This window comes from Mirounga leonina, unplaced genomic scaffold, assembly GCF_011800145.1.
Source record: "Mirounga leonina isolate KUSES-001 unplaced genomic scaffold, KU_Mleo_1.0 Mir_180, whole genome shotgun sequence".
In the NCBI taxonomy this organism is placed as follows: domain Eukaryota; kingdom Metazoa; phylum Chordata; class Mammalia; order Carnivora; family Phocidae; genus Mirounga; species Mirounga leonina.
The window spans coordinates 17,166,116-17,186,769 of record NW_023270469.1 but is presented as its reverse complement, the minus strand read 5'-3'; the positions used below and the strand labels follow the sequence as shown (position 1 = coordinate 17,186,769).

At 40.9% G+C, this 20,654-nt stretch overlaps 1 protein-coding gene across 1 annotated transcript in view; it reads left to right on the top strand.

The window, feature by feature from the left end:
- Positions 1-20,654, top strand: part of TANGO6 (transport and golgi organization 6 homolog) — a 190,041-nt gene that overhangs the window by 37,343 nt on the left and 132,044 nt on the right. Inside the window, exons 8-10 of the mRNA XM_035024893.1 lie at positions 12,593-12,705; positions 14,130-14,306; positions 17,530-17,662. Coding sequence (XP_034880784.1) covers positions 12,593-12,705; positions 14,130-14,306; positions 17,530-17,662 — 423 coding nt within the window. The remainder of the gene's footprint in view (positions 1-12,592; positions 12,706-14,129; positions 14,307-17,529; positions 17,663-20,654) is intronic.

The window sequence follows — 20,654 nt, the reverse complement described above, 5'->3', positions numbered from 1 at the left end:
TTTATTTATTTATTTATTTATTTATTTATTTATTTATTTATTTATTTATTTATTTATTTTTAAAGATTTATTTATTGGACAGAGACAGACACAGTGAGAGAGGGAACACAAGCAGGGGGTATTGTGTGAGAGGGAGAAGCAGGCTTCCCGCCGAGCAGGGAGCCCAATACGGGGCTCGATCCCAGGACCCTGGGGTCATGACCTGAGCCGAAGGCAGATGCTTAACGACTGAGCCACCCAGGTACCCCTGTTTTTGTTGTTTTTTTAAGTGCCTTATTTAGAGACTTATGAAAAGAAAGTTTTTATATCCTGTTCTACATAGGCAAGGACATTTTAGATTATAGAAAGAAGAAATTATATAGAGCAGTCTAGAAAGCAAATGTTCTGAGTTAGAGAACAAGGCCCAGCTAACTTTCAGAAAGATTATCTTCAGTCACATACCATCTAAGGAATATCAGGATGAAAAATCGTTAAATGGTTGGGTGTGGAATGTCAGAAAGACTTGAAAGTAGTGTTAAGGGTAGAACTAATTGTGACTAAACTTTGTAAAAACCCCTCATAGTATTTCTGGGAAATCAAAAAAATTGCTTTTCAAGGAAAAAGAAAGCAAAACAACTTCTTTCTGGCAAGTGAATTAGCCTCTAAAAAATGGAGATCCAGAAATAGTGAATCCTGCCATTGTTCCTATTCTTGCCCAAAAAAAGGGAGGAGGAAAAAAACCCTCCTAATTTGGTGAACAGTTTGGTGAATTTAAAACCTCCTAGAGAGGCAAGCAAAACATTAGTTTGCTGTAAACACTTGATTATGCACAAAAGATTGGTACTGTTATAAAACCAGGAAGGGGTGCAGAAGGGTAATTATTCTCCCTACAAGGTTTTGGCAGCTCAGCTGCAGTGGGAAAACAGAGGAAATGTGTATGTTGGAGGAAAATGGTAAACACTGTGTAAAGTTTAGCAACAAAGGATGTGTTGTCTTTATTAACTTTCTGCTAATACTAAATTACAGAGCACAGCTCAAAAGCAGGAAATAAGGAAAACATCTGGGATAGTTGAATTGATCCAGCAACTCACTGGGTAGCGGGAGGGTACAAGAGGGTGTTTAATTTTAGAGAAGCATTTGGGAACATTTCCAGCTCTGGTTTTTTCTCTCTTTTATTTATTTAGTTTTTTAATTTATTTATTGAGAGAGATAATGATACAGAGAGAGCATGAGAGCGGGGAGAGCCAGAGGGAGAAGCAGACTCCCTGCTGAGCAGGGAACCCGATGTGGGGCTCAATCCCAGGACTCCAGGATCACGACCCGAGCCGAAGGCAGTCGCTTAAACAACTGAGCCACCCAGGCGCCCCATTCTCTCTTTTATTTTTAACAGATTTATTGGGATATAATTCATATACCACACACTTCATGCCTTTAAAGTGTTCAACTCGGGGCGCCTGGGTGGCTCAGTTGGTTAAGCGACTGCCTTCGGCTCAGGTCATGATCCTGGAGTCCCGGGATCGAGTCCCGCATCGGGCTCCCTGCTCGGCAGGGAGTCTGCTTCTCCCTCTGACCCTCCTCCCTCTCATTCTCTCTCTCTCAAATAAATAAATAAATAAATAAATAAATAAATAAAGTGTTCAACTCAATGCTTTTAGTTATATTCACAGAGTTGTACAACCATCACCACAAATCTGATCTTAGAATATTATTGTCCCCCTAAAAGGACCCCATACCCATTAGCTGTCACTCTCCATTCTCTCAACTTTGCCCCTAGCTGTAGGCAACCACTAAAATCTACTTTCTGGGGCACCTGGGTGGCTCAGTTGGTTAAGCAATTGCCTTTGGCTCAGGTCATGATCCCAGGGTACTGGGATCGAGCCCCGCATTGGGCTCCCTGCTCCTTGGATAGCTTCCTTCTCCCTTTCCCTCTGCCTGCCGCTCCCCCTGCTGTGTGTGTGTCTCTCTCTCTGTCAAATAATTAAATAAAACAAAAAAATCTTTAAAAAAATAAATCTACTTCTGTCTCTATAGATTTGCCTGTTCTTGATGTTTCATATAAATGGACTCATGTAACATGTGGTCTTTTGTAGTTGACTTTTTACCAGCAGGATTTTTTTTTTTTTAGATTCATCATGTTGTTACATGAAGCAGTACTTCATTCCTTTTAATGCCAAGTAGTATTCTATTATACGGATATACCACATTTTGTCAGTTGATGGAAATTTGTGTTGTTTCCGCATTTTGGCTCTGGTGAATGAACAATGCTGCTATAGACCTTCATGTACAGGTTTTTGTGTGGACATACGTTTTTGTTTCTCTTGGGTATATAGCTGGGAGTGAACTTGCTGGATCATATGGTAGCACTATGTTCAACTTTTGGGAGGTACTGTCAGACTGTTTTCCACAGTGGCAGCACCATTTTACATTCCCACCAGCACAGTATGAAAATTCCAGTTTATCCTCTCTGCCCAACATTACCACTACCAGACTGCTTGTCTCCCTCCTCCTCCACCTCCTCCCTTTTTCCTTGCCCCCACCCCATTATTATAGCCTTGCTGGTGGGCGTGAAGTAGTATCTTATTGTGGTTTTGACTCACATTTCCCTAATGGCTAATGATGTTAAACAGCCTCTTGTATGCTTACTGGCCATTTGCATGTCTTCCTTGGAGAAATTTCTATTAAGGTCCTTTGCCTGGGGCGTCTGGTGGCTCAGTCATTGGGTGTCTGCCTTCAGCTCAGTTCATGATCCCAGGGTCCTGGGATCCAGCCCCGCATCGGGCTCCCTGCTCCGCCAGAAGCCTGCTTCTCCCTCTCCCACTCCCCCTGCTTGTGTTCCTACTCTCACTATCTCTCTCTCTGTCAAATAAAAAAAAAAAAAGATCCTTTGCCCATTTTTAAATTGGGTTGTCTTTTTTCTCATTGGTGGGTTGGAGGATGGGATTCACCCTCACCAACAGCTCTCCCCAAAGAAATCTTCCTTTTCAGTCTCCTCAGTCTCCACACTTTTTAAAAAGTATTTTTATTTATTTATTTGACAGAGAGAGACACAGCGAGAGAGGGAACACAAGCAGGGGGAGTGGGAGAGGGAGAAGCAGGCCTCCCGCCGAGCAGGGTGCCTGATGCGGGGCTCGATCCCAGGACCCCAGGATCATGACCTGAGCTGAAGGCAGACGCTTAGACTGAGCCACCCAGGCGCCCCTCAGTCTCCGCACGTTTGATCCTTCTCTACCCTCTTTCTGAACGGGAAGTTTTTATAGTCTTGCTCTCGTCTTAATCTGGTATCTTATGTTGGAGTTTTCAGACTGTTTGGTCTTGGTGCCTCACTGGACATTCCCAGTTGGGTGTCCTGTGTTAGCTGTAGAGCAGTGGCGCCTGTCTGGCTGCCGTCTCAACACATAACTACCTGCAGAGCCTCTTAGTTCCTCAGAGCCAGTTTCCTGTTTACTTTATACACAATCCAGATCAGATTGGTTTTCTGATTAAGACCATAGTGGAATTAGAAGTAACAAATTAGAAGTTAGTTAAGAGTGCCCGGCTGGCTCAGTTGGAAGACCATGCAACCCTTGATCTCGGAGTTGTGGGTTTGAGCCCCATGTTGGGTTGTAGAGACTACTTAAAAATAAAGTCTCAGGGGGCACCTGGGTGGCTCAGTTGGTTAAGCATCTGCCTTTGGCTCAGGTCATGACCCCACGGTCCTGAAATCAAGCCCCAGGTTGGGCTCCCTGCTCAACCAGGAGTCTGTTTCTCCCTCTTCTTCTGCCCAGCCCCCCCAAATAAATAAATAAATAATCTTAAAAAAAAAAGTTTAATAAATAAATAGCTTTGCCAAAAAAAAAAAAAAAGTGAGTAAAACTACCTAAGGCTCACTGACAGGAGGCTGCCAGCAGAGAAGAGCAAGAAATGGGACAGAAGTACCCCAAAAGGGCATAATAATTTTAAAAACAAACTATGTTGGGACTGGTATGTTCAGTATACTCTGTTTAAGAAGGCAAGGATTGCATATAATCCATTTTAAAAAGATTTCTTCTGAAAGAGGTAAAATATAAATACATTTTGGTATTTAAAGAAATAAACCCTCAGCTTGCTGAATGAAAATGTGGCAGGAGCAATTATAAGAGAAGGCCTTTTTTTTTTTTTAAAGGTTTTATTTCTTTATTTGACAGAGAGGGAGAGAGAGCACAACAGCACAAGCAGGGGGAGTTGCAGAGGGAGAGGGAGAAGCAGGCTCCCTGCTGAGCAAGGAGCCTGATGTGGAACTTGATCCCAGGACCCTGGGATCATGATCTGAACCGAAGGCAGATGCTTAACCGACGGAGCCACCTAGGCGATCCAAGAGGTCTTTTTACGCTTGCGTCCTTTACGTATAGCACGGAATGGAGCAGTGTGGTTTTCGTGGGCCAGGTAGAAAGTTCTCAACAATACAGGTGTACACATAGATGCTCATTGATTTGAACTGAAAATTTGGCATGGCCACTTACACGTCTGCATAAATAATTCTCATCATTTCTATGTGTGTACCTTACATCTGGTAAAATTATCGAAGCTGAGAAGGGGATTTGCAGCTCAAATAACTTTTAGTCCAGTGGCTTCCTATTCTGTCTCCTTCTGACTCTGAATGTCTGGGGCTCTGTCCCTAGAATACTTAATTTTTTTTTTGTCCTCTCTGGTATGAGAGGGATAAATGGTTTTTTTGTTTGCTTTTTGCCTACAGAGGTAGAGGGAGACCTAGGCTGCATAGAGATTGGTTCTGGGTAGGGCAGGATAAGAGAATTGTAAAATTCTTTACAATTTGGACATTTTCTTGCTCTTAAGAGAACCAGCCAGAATCTGATACCATGTGGGACTGGGAGTATGTGGGGGATGTTTCCTTTTTAGAATTCCTCACACTACTTCCTGAGACTCCCTAAAGGCAGAAGAAATTTTAGGGTAGGAAAGGCTAGAAGGTACCTAATTAGTTTATATTCTTCATTCTCATTTCCATTTTATCTCTCTGTTTCCAGATTCAGGGAATCCTGACTTTAATTATCCAAGTCTTCTTTTCTCCATTTAATCTTAACAAATTTCTAATTAAAGTTACTCTCTCAGCTGGCCAATTGACTCCTCTTTTTGAATTTTTAATTGTTTTTGTAGAGTAAATTGGAATAATAGAATCTTAGAGCTGGAAGGAAATATAGAAATAATTTAATTTCTTTTTCTGGTTTTTGAATAGACTTTGTTTTTTAGAGCAGTTTTATGTGCACAGAAAAATCAAGCAGAGGGTTTCCATATATCTCCTGCCCCCACATATGCACAGCCTCTCCCACTGTTAACATTTCACATCAGAGTGGGACATGTGTTACAGTTGATGAGTCTACACTGACACACCAATATCGTCCAAAGTCCATAGTTTACATTAGGGTTCACTCTTGGTGTGGTACATTCTTTGGGTTTGACAAACTAATCCCTCATTTTACAGTAAAGGAAACAAAATCCAGAAGATTGTGAAGTGACTTGTCCCAAATCATACTAGTGAGTGCCAGATCTGATCCAGGAATCAATCCTTTCATCTCTTCTCTTTCTCTCTGTGTTTAGAAAAGATAATATTTGTACATGGTACACATTTAAGAAGTACTACAAAAGGCTTTGCAGTAAAAAGTCTTCTCCCACTACGGCTGTTCCCTAAATGCAGTCGTTCTTTCTGGATGTTTCCAACTCTAATTGAACTGTAACCTTGAATAACATGCAAAGGACCAAAAGAAGTATCCTTGGGGTGCCTGGGTGGCTCAGTCACTTAAGCGTTCGACTCTAGATTTCGGCTCAGGTCATGATCTTAGGGTTGTGAGGTTGAGCTCCGCGTTGGGCTTCACACTGAGCAAGGCGTTGGCTTGAGATTCTCTCGCTCTCCCTCTGCCTCCCCACCCCCTGCCCTCCCCCCACTGAAATAAATAAATAAACTTTTTTTTTTTTTTAAGTAGCCTTCAAAGCTATGGAAGATTCAAGTGTTAGATGGTACATTCAGATTCTGTGGTATAGTGTAGTGAAAAGCACCTGGCCTTTTGAGTCCAATAGACCTAGGTTGGAATCTGGCTCAAGGGTTGACGATCCATGTGACTTTAGGTGACTTATTTAACACTTGAGTTGTAGAGATGAAACAAGGTAACTTGTGGAAGGTTCATTGTATACTTTAGCAAATAATTAGGCTCAAAAAACTGTCAGTTCTCTTTTGGTTCAAAGAAACTCTTTTTAAAAAAGATTATTTTATGCAATACGCTCTGAAAGCATGCATAGTGCAAAATACTGTATTAGGTAACTTGGCTTGTCCTTTTGCTTCTCACAAGTCTTAATTAAACTCAGTAAGTGCATTAGAAGTTCTGGAACATGACTATCAAAAGGATCACTGTGATATTTTAGAAGACAGCATTAGACTAGTTTAATCTTTAACAGGGGTACAATCAAGTTCCAGCCTGTACTGAATTTCAGTGTTAGGATTTAGTCAGCTTGATTCATGTTTGTATTTCCACACGTATACATCCCTATAAAAGATAAGGCCATAAATTAAGGAGACAGTTCCATTTACAGCCGTATCAGCAGGTATTTAGGAATAAATGTAATATTTGCACAGGGCTGCATATTTTACAAAATATTTTAACATGAATTATCTTAGCTGGTATTTAAGCCGAAGCTTACCACTGGCATTATAAATGAGGAAACTGAATCCTAGAGGGATTTAATTGTCTTACCCATGTTCACTCACTTAATATGTGATTTTAGGCAATCATGTAGGTGTCAGAAACAAAATTCATACCTGTTTTCCTGACTCCTGACTTCCTGGTGCTCTTTCAACTGCAGTGGTCTCAGAGGGATGTGCTTAACCATGCTTAATCGTGTAATGGAAGTCTAGTAAATGAGAAATGGAGTATGTGAGGATTGCTTTCTGTTTGGTTTTGCTTTGAATCAGAAACACATGTTTATTCTTAATACTTCTGACCATTTTGACTCTGGGTTTTTCCTTTCCTTTTTAATTTAAATTTCTAGAGAAATTCAGTCCTTCAAAGATTTTTATTTATTTATTTGTCAGAGAGAGAGAGTGCAAGCAGGGGGAGCAGCAGAGGGAGAGGGAGAAGCAGGCTCCTCACTGAGCAAGGAGCCCGATGTGGGACTCGATCCCAGGACCCCGGGATCATGACCTGAGCCAAAGGCAGACGCTCAATGACTGAGCCACCCAGGCGTCCTAGAAATTCAGTCCTTTAGATATTGAAGATAGGTACTGAATAAGCTAGTACAGTAAAAGCAGACCTCCTTTTGTTCAGTCCACTCTCCCTTCCATGGCTGAAGTTCTATGATTCTTCAGTTAATTAACATTGATTGAATAGTTTCTAGCTACAGCTTAAAAAAGAAAAAAAAAAAAAAAAAGGAAGAAGAGAAAATACAGAGGGCATTGTAATTTCCCTACAAAAATAGAACTTTTGAGAAAAATAAAAAGCATTCAATGTACTTCATTCGTTCTTTGATTCAGTTAATCAGTCACAAAGAAAAATTTTGCCAAGTACATACGGAAAGGCAGATACTGTGCTAGGTTTACAAACACAGAAATGATTAAAAGCCAGTTGCTCCCTTCAGGGAGCTCCCAGTCAAGCAAACAGTTACAGGTAGTGTGTGATCTGTTGTTAAGAGTACGCAGAAACATGTCTCTATTACTTGTTAAGAGTAGTCTCTAAGCTCAGACGAAGGGTTGTGAGGCTTAACCGCAGACCCCTCGTCTCGTGGCTGGATCTGTGATAGAAAGCCAGGATGCATTCAGAAAGGACTGTGGAAATTCCCAAGCTGCCAGTGGGGTCATTGGTACCTGTCTGTTTCCTCGTGTGATCTGTTCTGAGCCATTATGATTTTCATAAATCCATACTCACCTCTTATTTTGCCCGTCAGCCCTGTCCTACATATTTATATCGGAAAAGCCACAGGTAGACATGGAAGTTCATCTTTTCTTCAAAGCACCATTTTATTTACTCTCAGAGAGGCTTTTTCACACCAAAGAATTGAATAGGTACCTTGAGAGTCTGTCTCTCCCTTCCCTGCTTCAGCTTTCCCACGTCTTGGTATTTTGTTTGGTGATCCCTAGTCTGTACAGATACCTCAAGTAACCTGAAAACCTTTCAACTAAACAGGATTTCATCTTTAAAGTACTAACTTCAGAACTGCTAGAAGAAGGGAAAGCATGTGGGGAGGGTTAGAAATTTTTACAACTTGGTCAGGTTTCAGTGTTTAAAAATTTTGGGGGTGGTGGAGGATTGGTTCATGTTTTCAACTAGTTTTACCTAATGGCTGAGGTACCAGAATGATACAGAAGAAGAGAGCAAATTTGCACTCAAGTCAGAGGATGATATATTAGGTACCAAAGAGACCTTAACACTTGATTAATTTAACCTCCTTGTTTTCTAGGTAAGGAAACTGAGACTCAGAGAAGTCAGTTGATTTGTGTTAAGTCCCACACCTGGTCAGTAGAAGTATTACAGGCAACCCTATGTGAAACATACCCAATGGTTATACTGCTGAGAAAAGGGAATGTCAGCAGGTCAAAATAATACATAAAGTAGGGGATTTTGTTTCAGAACTTTAACTCCCATCCCACTTTGCCTCTAGGTGAGCAGGAAAGAACCCCAACTAGGAGACTATACATAAGCACAGTCCAAGGAAACCCCACAACACCCAATGGTAGGGCGTGGATGCAGGGTGGTAGGGCCCTCTCCACTGTGGTGCCATCACTGCTTCCTCGGTCGGTACTGTCACCAGCCTGGTGTGGAGGAGACTGGAAGGAACTGGCCCCAACAGTTTCTTCCATATATAGTATGACTTCATTGGAAGGACTGGTTTTGTTTGTTTGTTTGTTTGTTTTTCCTAGAGCATTGGTCATTGTCAGTGCTGTCTGCAAGAGATCGAAGTGCAACATTGGTTGAATCAGGGCAGCCTCCTGTGTCCCTTTATGGGTCACTAAACTCCAGGTATAAGTCAATGATCTGGGGAGTCCACATGAAGTGGGAAGTGGCCAGATTCCACTTTGGGAGTGTATATAAGAGGGTAATGTTGGATGTGAGGTGCACACCAAACTTTTAACCTGTATATGGGTTGGGTGCTAGGCAAGAGGTTGGGAGGAGGTCACTGTCCTTGGAAAGGCCTGGCCACAGTATGGCCCTGAAGATCTACTGGAAGGCTTGGTAGAAGGGGGCTATATAATATGCAAGAGTCTCAGTAGGAGGAAGGGAGGTGGTACGGAAGCTGCTGTCCGTGGTGCCGCTCAGAAACTCTGCCCTACTTTCCAGAGGTAGCAGGACTAGAGTTATTAACAGCCCGACAAGCTGGGGCCTACTGATTCTGAGGGAAGATGGCTGGGGTAAAGTTGGTATGGGTTAGGGACTGAAGCAATGAAAACATGCCCATGGGGAGGTGGGTATTGGGAGGCCATGGAGTACGTGCTTTGTTCTTTTTAAAATTGTGGTGAAATACACATGACATAAAATTTACCATTTTAACCATCTTTTCAAGTATATAATTCACTGGCATTAAGTCCATTCGCACGGTTATCGCACTGTCTAGTTCCAGAACTTGTTCATCACCCCAGATGGAAACACCATACCCATTAAGCAGTTGGTCCCCATTTCCCCTTCCTCCCATCCCCTTACAACCACTCATCTACTTTCCGTCTTGTCTCTATGGATTGTGCATGGATTTTATGTCAGGCAGATCTGGGTTCACCCTGTCTATGCCACTTTCTAAGAGTACCTTGGCTCAGCTAACTTTGCTTCTCTGAGCCTGTTTTCAACATTTTTAGAATGGGCATAAAAATTCTTAACCTACAGGACTTGTGAGGAGCGATTGTATATTAAATGTTTAGCTGAATTACCTGGTTTCTTTTCTTTTTCTTTTTTTTTTTTTTAAGATTTTATTTATTTGACAGAGAGAGACACAGCGAGAGAGGGAACACAGCAGGGGGAGTGGGAGAGGGAGAAGCAGGCTTCCCGCGGAGCAGGGAGCCCGATTCGGGGCTCGATCCCAGGTCGCTGGGATCATGACCTGAGCCACCCAGGCGCCCCTAACCTGGTTTATTCTTGAATAGACATTGCAATAAATGGTAGTTATTGTTGGCTTCATAGAAACAGTAACAGTGGGTTCATTTAGGTTGTATACTTCTGTAACAACTGCTTGGTCAGCAAACATTCAGGTAATACAACTTAATCATCTATCGTAATAGGTGCTGAAATAGAGAAATACAGAGGCTAGTTGAAGAGGGGAAAGATAGCTGTGTATTTATGGGCTGATTATAAGCCCTAAAATGCTATTGGAATTTAGAGGAGAAAAGTCATTAATGGTGGTTAGATGCTTACTAAATGTTTAAGTCAGTGAATGAGTGGATGAACAGTTGAACAGTCAAATAAATAATAGGCTTATGGAAAAGGTAGACCTTTTCTATGGCCCATCCAAATCTTTTGAAAATAAATGTCCTCCCATCAGGAAGTTTAAAATGGAGATAGTTTTGGGCTCAGTACAAGGAGAAATGTATTATTAATTTGGAAGGGAGGCGACAGCCTCTGTGTGTCAAGCAGAATCCATTCAAGTTCTTTGAGATCTCACAGAAAAAATTCATTGATCAATTGTTCCAAAATTCAGTATCAGTACTTGTTCCTTCAGATAAGTATAACAAGAGAACTTAAAAATTGGAGGAATTTATCAATAACAACATATACCCCTGAGTAATGGGCTTGATTGAATTCATGTTAAAATTTGAGGTGCCAGGGCACCTGGGTGGTTCAGTTGGTTAAGTATCTGCCTTTGGCTCAGGTCATGATCCCGGGGTCATGGGATCGAGTCCCTCGTCAGGCTCCTTGCTCAGCAGGGAGCCTGCTTCTCCCTCTGCCGCTCCCCCCTGCTTGAGCTCTCTCTCTCTGTGTCAAATAAATAAATAAAATCTTTAAAAAAAATTTGTGGTGCTTTGGCCCAGTCAAGCCAGTAAATAATGGAGATTTAACTCCATTTGGTTTTTGGTTTTTGTACAAAAGATGCTGGTAAGGAAGGATGGCTCCACAGGGATTACTTCTGGGAACACAGACTACAGAACCAAACAATAGGCCCTTACGTTACCTGGGGGAATCTCTTTTTTTTACCACTTGTAATTGGTGATATCATAATTAGGCCTGCATATTTCTTGTGAACACTGCCATACAATGCGCCTCATTTAGCTAGGCTTATGGAGATTAGATCATGCACAGGAAACTGGCTCCTTGGTTATCAGCCTCCACAGAGGAGCTGGGAGGCTTAAGGAGTGTGAAAAATTAGGGTTGATTTAAAGGGACAGGGTTCTCTGGAAAAGCACAGAGGGCTTTCCAGCTTGTGCCTCCATGACCTTTAGTACTCCATAAACAGCACTGATAAAAAATAAATAAACAGCATTGATTTCTACTTCACTTAAGCACAATTTAATTAATAATTAAAATCTGATAACGTAGACACAGATTGTGATGAATGGAGAAAGATGAACCTTCAGTGATTAATTCTTTTTTAAAAAGATTTTATTTATTTTAGAGAGAGCGAGCAAGCACAAGCAGGGGGAGCGGCAGGCAGAGGGAGAAGCAGGCTCCCCGCTGAGCAAGGAGCCCATGCGGGGCTCCATCCCAGGACCCCATGATCATGACCTGAGCTGAAGGCAGACGCTTAACTGACTGAGCCACCCAGTTGTCCCAGTCTTAGCCCTATTTTAAAGGATGAGGAAAGGGAAACTTAAAGAAGCCCTTATTTACAGAAAAATATTGAAAAAATAGAATTTTGTTCTTCTTAATTCTTTAAATTACCTGCTTTGGATTATTATTATTATAATTGGTTTACTTGTTTTATTCTTCTTGGTAGATCACAAGCAATTGAGAGAGAACAACTCTTACTCATTTTTATATTCACTACAATGCCTAGGACAATGCTTGGATTTCAGTGGGTATTCACATAAATGTTGTTGAATGCATTTGTGCTGTCCTTTTTGAAAGGACAACTAAAATGTGTAACATAATTACTGTTGACAAAAATCAGCATTCTTAGATGCTTAACCCTATAAAGTCAGCACAGAGCTAGGTGCACATTGTAATTTCTTTTAACATTTATTGAATTAGAATAGGACATGCCCATATGGCAGTTAGATCTTAAGAGTGACAAATCTAGAGCAAGCTTTGTTTTTATTTTTCAAATCTAGTTTTAAGTTTTTCTATTTGGCATTAATTGCTTGTTAGTTCCTAAGAGCAGGGCCTTCAGCAATTAGAGAATTATTGTATAGATGAATAATAGACAGATTAGCAAGAGACACAAAGGGAGTCAAAAGCAAGAAAGGAAGGGGTCAGGAGATGGATTAATTTACCCATTTTCCCCTGAAGTTCTTCAGGCTGCACACACGGAAGGGCGCTGCTCCAGCTCAGGCTCCCTGTGTTTCAGCCTGTCTGCCAATCTCAAATGGTTTTCTTAGCCTTAGAGCTAAAATTGTTCGGTTTAGAACTAAAGTGTTGCTTAAGATAAAACTCTATGCTGCTAGTAGGTATGGTATTTGATTCCCAGTCCTCTGGCCTTGTACTCATGGTACCTCTCACCATTTTCTTTTCCCTAGGTATACGTGGTTGGGAATGAACCTGTGACAGTTTTAGTGGATTCCCTGCTTCCCGTCCTGGGAGTGCTCTTTTCTCTCTACTGTTTTACCAAACAAAGTGTATCTCACATAAGGTAAAAAACCAAAAAAAACACAAAAAAACCCATAAAACCTTATTTGTTTATAGTGAAATCTTTACTGTATGTTTTTCTTATTCTTATTTTGAATATAAAACTTAATGCTACTTTGTAATTTTTTTTTCTTTCAAAACCAGTAAAACATTTGAGGATCCTCTTATTCTGCTCATTTGCAAAAGAAAGAGAGCTTTTCAGATTGCAGGGGATTGGATGTAATTTTTAGAATGGCTTTCCTTAGCCTCTGTTCTAGACGTCAGAGACAAAATCCCTGTTTACATGTGTAAACATGTCACTGTTTGATCAGTGAGGAGTACTAGAATTACATGTCTAGGAAGGAGGAAATGGAGAATGGATCATAACCTTGTGGGGAATGAGAAATCAAGTTGGATCTGAATGTGGCACTCTGTCACTTAGACTTGGATTTGGTGTGAGTGCTGCTCAGTGTTGTTTGGAATGAAGGGATTTCTTAATCATCCAGAAAATAATCTTTTGTATTGGAATTTAAGTAGGCTCCATTTTGTGTCAGCTCTGTTTTCACAGATATTTATGTTGTTTCTTCCTCCTTATAAGGGTTTATATCCTTTTTAAAGTCCTAGAGAGTTCTGATTTTTAGTGTTTGGAAATCCCCCACATGTGATCAGATATACAGTAATAATACCTTCTTCATAGGGTATTATGAAGACAGATTATAAAGTGTTTAGCACTGTCCCTGGAAAATCGTAAACTCAATAGACCACTTCCATCATCGTTGTTAAGCGGTGAAGGAAAACTCACATACTACTTTGGACTCTAACTTTTGGCCAGCACATAGGAGCAGTGACAAGAGAGAACAGAGAGGAAGATGGGGACAATAAATATGTGAATTTGGCTTCAAAAAACTGTCCATATAATAACTTATAGTTTTGAAAACCAAATATTCACAGCACTATCATGTCCTCATCAGAGACTGGGAAGGAGGAAGCAAACGTTTATTCCATCCCAATCCTCGTTGACTGGCAGAGATAAAAGGGGCAGAGGAATCAGCCAGAATTTGTTGGTATGCTGTTTCTTGGTCATCAGCTCTTGGTCCCATTGGTAGATGGTTTTATCAGTGTAAACTTTCTTTCACAGTGCCTGATCCAAAGGCAATGCTACACTTGGAATTATTTTTTTTTAAAAAACCATGTGGGGCTCCTGTGTCTTATCATGGTTGCTTCTAGGGCCAAAGATTAGTCAGTTACTCATTGAATTTCAGGATATTAGATATATCCTGAAATTCACAGGAAGCATAGTTTCCAGTCCTACACTTTAGTAGTACTAGGTGGTTGTGCCAGCATTTAGAATGCCGTGGAACCTGACAGTCTTCCTTTCTTTTTTTATGTTAGCTTGTTAGATGTGTAGAGTAAGATGACAAGCTCATTTATAACTGCTTTTTCTGCCAGGTCACTTTGCCAAGAGATCTTATTATGGATTCTGGGGAAGCTAGAGAGGAAGAAGGCAATTGCCAGCCTGAAAGGATTTGCAGGATTGGACAAATCTGTGTCCTCTCTTCATTCTCTGTGTCAGTTTAGAGCTGCCACTCGAGGTGGCATCATGGTTACCATCAAAGAGGCCATTTGGTGAGTCCACCCCTTCTTTACCCTCTCTCTTCGGACACAATTGCACCCAAAAGGCCCTTCCCTGAATTGTCCACTAAGGGGCGCTGATAGAACGGGACCTGGAACTTGAAGCAGTTGAGGTGCTGCTATTTATAATCTCTAAATGAAATGTGAGCGCCTTAAATAATCTTGCAGGTTTTTTTCCCAGATGCTAGCTAATAGTAGGTGCAATTTGCTGGAGCCTCACAGCTCTGCATCACAGGCCCACTTACTTCACAAAGTCTTTGCCAGAGAATCAGAGTAAAGGGCAGTCACATGTTTACCCTCAGCACCATAACGATCCATTTCTCTTTCTGACTCTCTAAATGGTGTATGTGTGTTCAGAGTCAGACTTATTCCTCAGGGAAATTGTCTAATTGCTATCTTTTATGTTAATTTTACGATGGGGGTTTCTTTCTCCTGGAGAGCAATTAGAATATTAGTGGAATGGATCATTTATTTCTCTAACATCTTACAAATATACTTTAAATTATTTCCTTTTTTTGGGTGATATGTGTAGATATTATTACTTTAGAATGTAAGTTCCTGTTGACCGGAGTCCCATACAGTTCTTAACTGACGGCTCAGATTTTTTTTTTTTTAGATTTTATTTATTTATTTGACAGAGAGAGACACAGCGAGAGAGGGAACACAAGCAGGGGGAGTGGGAGAGGGAGAAGCAGGCTTCCCGTGGAGCAGGGAGCCCGATGCGGGGCTCTATCCCAGGACCCCGGGATCATGATCTGAGCCAAAGGCAGACACCCAACGACTGAGCCACCCAGGCGCCCCAACGGTTCAGGTTTTTATGTCACATTCAAAGTGTGGCTGTTTGTTAAGGTGTAAATTTTATTTTTTATTCATGGTTAACTTAGTAAAGTTATAAGACACTCTTTCAATATGATGGACTTGAGAAAAATGGAAAACACACATTGATTGCAAGCAGAATTATCAGTACAAATGCAAGCTACCAATTTCTTGAGAGTTGTTGAGCACTAGTAGGTTTTGTGGTTGTAACTATGCCCCTGAACTGAAAGAGTTTAAAATTTCTTGACATGTTTATTTTATAAAAGCACTTATGAACAGTTTAATCTGGGACCACTTTAGTGACTGTATAGAGAATTTTATAGTCTTTAACTTATCAGTAGTTAAAGCTAATTGCCATCATGACAAGTCTCTAGTGTATATCTTAGTGCATATATGTCAGAATCGACAGTTCTTATTGAAACTATAGTTTCTCTTCATGGTAGGAGAAAACTGAAGAGGCAGTTACGGAATGAATCTCCATCTACTGCCAGAAGCAATGGACCCTTAACTCCAGGTTTCTACATGGACTTCTAGGCATCCACAGTCCCTTTGAAATTATATACAAGAAATTTTTTTTCTGAAAATAGGGTCCATAGTTTTCACTGGATACTTAAGACACTCTATATCTCCAAAAAGTTGACATTCACTATATCAGAGAAGTGTGTGTGTGTGTGTGTGTGTGTGTGATTTTATCTCTTGTTCTAAAGATCTTGCTCCTGTTGCCAGTCCCCTAAAGGCAGGTCAGTCTCACCGCTTACCATTTACCCTGTCATTCTGCCCAGGAGCCCAAGTAATCAATAAAAAGTTTGTTTAAAGAAACACTAAAAGAGCAGCTTAGATTTCATGATCTTTGGATCCAGAATTTTTTTTTTTTTTTAAAGATTTTATTTATTTTTTAGAGAGCGAGCGAGAAAGAAACAGCATGAGAGGGGAGAGGGTCAGAGGGAGAAGCAGGCTCCCCGCTGAGCCGGGAGCCCGATATGGGACTCGATCCCAGGACCCTGGGATCATGACCTGAGCCGAAGGCAGACGCTCAACCATCTGAGCCACCCGGGCGCCCAGGATCCAGAATTTTTATTTTTCTGGAACTAAATAAACTACAGTATTTGGAACTGACTCTTTTATCATTGAAATTTTAAGAATGAATGAAATAGAGCTTCGTAAGGTAATTATTGTCATGTCTTTTTAAAAAAGTATTTGAATATAATACTTCATTTTGAAAGGATGGTTCAGAGAAGCTGAGAAGTGACTCTTGGCCATTTCAGTTTTTTTCCTAACGTAAAATGTGATGTAGATACATGACTGATCTGAAGGACGCTGGGAGATTCTGGGATAATATAAGAAATGATCATAAGCTTAGTTTATGGGTTATTTATTTTACTAGAGGAGTATAAAGGCCATGTTACTAGTGAACTGGCAGATTGGGACTTACTGCCCAATGGGATGGCCAAATTAACTTTATTTCATAATTGTACTTTTCAATGATATAAAGCAACATCTGTCATTTTTTTCTCAGTTTAGTCTGAAAACACTTTATTCCTTCTTTAATCACAAGAGTACATACCTTCTTTGTATAACACAAAAAAGCACAGAGGAAAACAAAAAGCAACTATGATCCTAGTCACTGTTAACATTTTTTTTAGTGTTTTGTCTTCTAGTACATCTTTGTGCTTCTGTGTTTGTTTACATGAAATAGTATAGTAATATTGTATCTTTGTTTTTTCACTTAATCTGCAATAAAACTAAAACCCTTAGTACCTCATGAGAAGTTTCTTAAAACTTTTTGCAGAAATCATAGCATTGCTTTTAGTAACTTGGCCATATTTTATTACTTGGAAATTTGGCCTACTCAGTTTTCTGAGTCTTTACGCATTTCCGTATTTCTGCTGGTTAGTTATTAGTTGAGATTGACTGCATGTTCTCCTGTAAGGATAGTGTCTCTTCCCACTGCCCATAACCCTTCAATGGCTCTTCGAGAAAAAGTCTAGCTTTCTTTGAATGGCCTTGAAGGCCCTCTGTGATCTGACCTTCCTTTGCAGACTTCTTTTTCTCTATTCTTCCTCGGGAACGAGAGTATCTGCATACAACCTATACTTTAATTTCTCCTTGCTTTTTCAATTTATTGAAATAATAGTAATTCCTCAACATGCATCTGCAAAGCCACTTCCTTCATGAGTCTTTTCCCCACTGAGCAAATAACTGTTATACATGATACCCTACCTTCTGAGAATAAATACTTTTTCAGCATGGAGAAACAGGAAAATAACTTAAACAAATTTTGAGATCTTTCTAATGATTTACTGTATGAAAATACCCTGTTACTTTAGAAGATTATTATGGAGTTAAAAAAAAAAAAATCTCTGGGTGACACTGCCAAGGTAAATCTTTCCCCGTGTTGCAGTGATGAAGATGAAGATGAAGCCCTGTACCAGAAGGTGTCCTCAGAGCAGTGCCAGGTAGAGCATCTTGGGGACTTGTTAGCCCACTGCCAAGAGTGTGGTTTGGCAGGTGACTTCTTCATCTTCTGCTTGAAGGTAAGAACTACATATAGTAAGGACACGGTCAGCTGTATTCTGGGATAGTACCAGGATCCCTTTTGAATTTTCAGGGCAGTCATAATTTTATTATTTTTATTTATTATTATTTTTTAAAGATTTTATTTATTTATTTGATAGAGACACAGCGAGAGAGGGAACGCAAGCAGGGGGAGTGGGAGAGGAAGAAGCGGGCTTCCCGCCAAGCAGGGAGCCCGATGCGGGGCTCGATCCCAGGACCCTGGGATCACGACCTGAGCCAAAGGCAGACGCTTAACAACTGAGCCACCCAGGCGCCCCAGGGCAGTCATAATTTTAGCTCCTAAAATTAAGGTCCTAATCTAAGAGAGAAATAATCAGAGGATGTAAGAGTAATTTTTTTTTTTTTTAAGATTTTATTTATTTATTTGACAGAGAGAGACACAGCGAGAGAGGGAACACAAGCAGGGGGAGTGGGAGAGGGACAAGCAGGCTTCCCGCAGAGCAGGGAGCCCAATGCGGGGCTCGATCCCAGGACCCTGGGATCATGACCCGAGCCAAAGGCAGACGCTTAACGACTGAGCCACCCAGGCGCCCCGAGTAATTTATTTTTTAATAGCCTTTGGGTTGGCTTTTCGGGGACTGTGATGTTGAGAAGGTTCCGGCCGGGCCGAGGACGTCGCATCTCCCTGTCCTCCTCCTCTTGGACCATTCCCCGAAGCCCTTCAATAAAATGGTTTGATCCCAAGGAAAAAAAAAAAAAATAGCCTTTGGGTTGGTAAAAAGAAAAAAACCTTACCTTCAGCAGTACATGTATGATCGAACTATTTCCCAAGGTAATCTGCCCTAAATTTTGAGAGATGACCAAAGTAGAACTGTTGATCTATGAAAGGGTTAATCTTTGCTCTGTGTTGACAGTAAGTACTCTTTTGAAGTTAATAGCAGGTTTTGCAGTTATGGAGTGATCCTTTATCCTTTCTGACTGTTGTTTTGTCAGGTATTTGGAAAGGAGATTTAGTAGTTCTGCCTTTCTCATTTCATTTTGTAACCACCTGAAACCTTTTCCGGGTCTGTTTCTTAGTGCTGGTGATTGTGCTTCCTCTTGCTCTAATCTCTGACAGCAGGTAGTACCCAGTACTGTAAACAGGGTGATCTCTGATTTTCTATCCTCCAGCTCTGCTTTCTCCATTATTTTCCCTAAATAAAGTGTCTAAGAGAATGTTTGTGGAGTTTAAGGTTGGTGTGGTTATGGGGGAATTGCAAGGAGAGAATCAGGGCTAACACTTCTAGAACTTGAAGTAGGGGCCACTGTTTTGATAACTTTCTCACCTCTTGTGTTCACATTTTAAAAAATGATTCATTTATTTATTTTGGAGAGCACAGAGCCTGATGTGTGGCTCAATCTCACAACTCTGAGATCATGACCCTGAGAACAACCTGAGCTGAAACCAAGAGTCAGCCACTCAACTGCCTGTGCCGCCCAGGCATCTCTTCCTGTATTTACATTCTGTCCCCTTACCTAGCCACTCATTGTAAATAACATTCCAAGAAGATGTGCTCTTAAATGGAGAATTAAAAAAAATTGTTTAAAAAACAAAAAGGGGCGCTTGGGTGGCTCAGTTGGTTAAGCGACCGACTCTTGATTTTGGCTCAGGTTGTGATCTCAGGGTTGTGGGATCAAGCCCTCTGTCAGGCTCTACCCTGGGCATGGAGCCTGCTTGAAATTCTCTCTCTCCCTCTCCATCTGTACTCCCTACCCTATGCTCTCTCTCTCTCTCTAAAGTAAATAATAAGTAAAATCTTTTAAAAAAACAAAAAAATCAGAAGGCTTTGCTCTGGGCCAAGGTTTCTGCACCTTAGTACCATTGGCATTTTGGGCTGGGTAATTTTTTTGTTGGGAGGCCGGGGGTTTCCTGTGTTTGCTTTCTTTCTTTCTTTCTTTCTTTTTTTTTTAAAGATTCTATTTATTTATTTGACAGAGAGAAACACAGCGAGAGAGGGAATACAAGCAGGGGGAGTGGGAGAGGGAGAAGCAGGCTTCCTGCTGAGCAGGGAGCCCGATGTGGGGCTCGATCCTAGGACCCTGGGATCATGACCTGAGCTGAAGGCAGACGCTTAACGACTGAGCCATCCAGGCGCCCCTCCTGTACTTTCTTGTAGGATGTTTAGTAGCATCCCTGACCTCTACCACTAGATGCCTATATTGCTTCCCAATTATGACAACCAAAAATGTCCTCAGACATTGCTAACTGTCCCCTGGGAAGCAGAAATTCCCAGGCACGGTTGGGAACCATTGCTCTAAACTGCCACTTAGGGGGCGCCTGGGTGGCTCAGTCGTTAAGCGTCTGCCTCGTCTCAGGTCATGATCCCGGGATCCTGGGATCGAGCCCCGCATCAGGTTCCCTGCTCGGCGGGAGGCCTGCTTCTCCCTGTCCCACTCCCCCTGCTTGTGTTCCCTCTCTCGCTGTGTCTGTCTCTGTCAAATAAATAAATAACATCTTTAAAAAATAAAAAAAAAATAAATAAACTGCCACTTACTTTGGTAAAGCATTAATTGTTAAGGAACTTAAGGTTTTCCCTTCCCAAGGAAATTTACAGTGTGAAGTGTAGGGGAAAAGCCTACAAACCCCATAGTAATGAATTATCTATTAGTAGAGATTAAATATTATAGGGAAAAAAGTGCTGAAAGCATTTAATAGTCTCTAAAAAGGGTTTGAAAATGTTACATGGCCTGAGGTCTCAGTTCAGCAGGGCTAGTGGTAGAGATCCTAAAAAATGCTAATAAAGTAAGTAGCCTATCAAACTAGTTCTCTTTGTGTAGGTATGCTTTTTGTTATGAAGTTTTAAATCTTCATATAAATATCATAATACACATATTATTCTACAATTTCCATTTTTCACTCAACACCCTTCTTGAGATCTTTCTTTTGATGTCCATATTGGTCTAGTTTATTTATTTCAACTGCTCCAGTATAATAAATACAATTTATTTATTCCTTCTCTTATTGCTAGA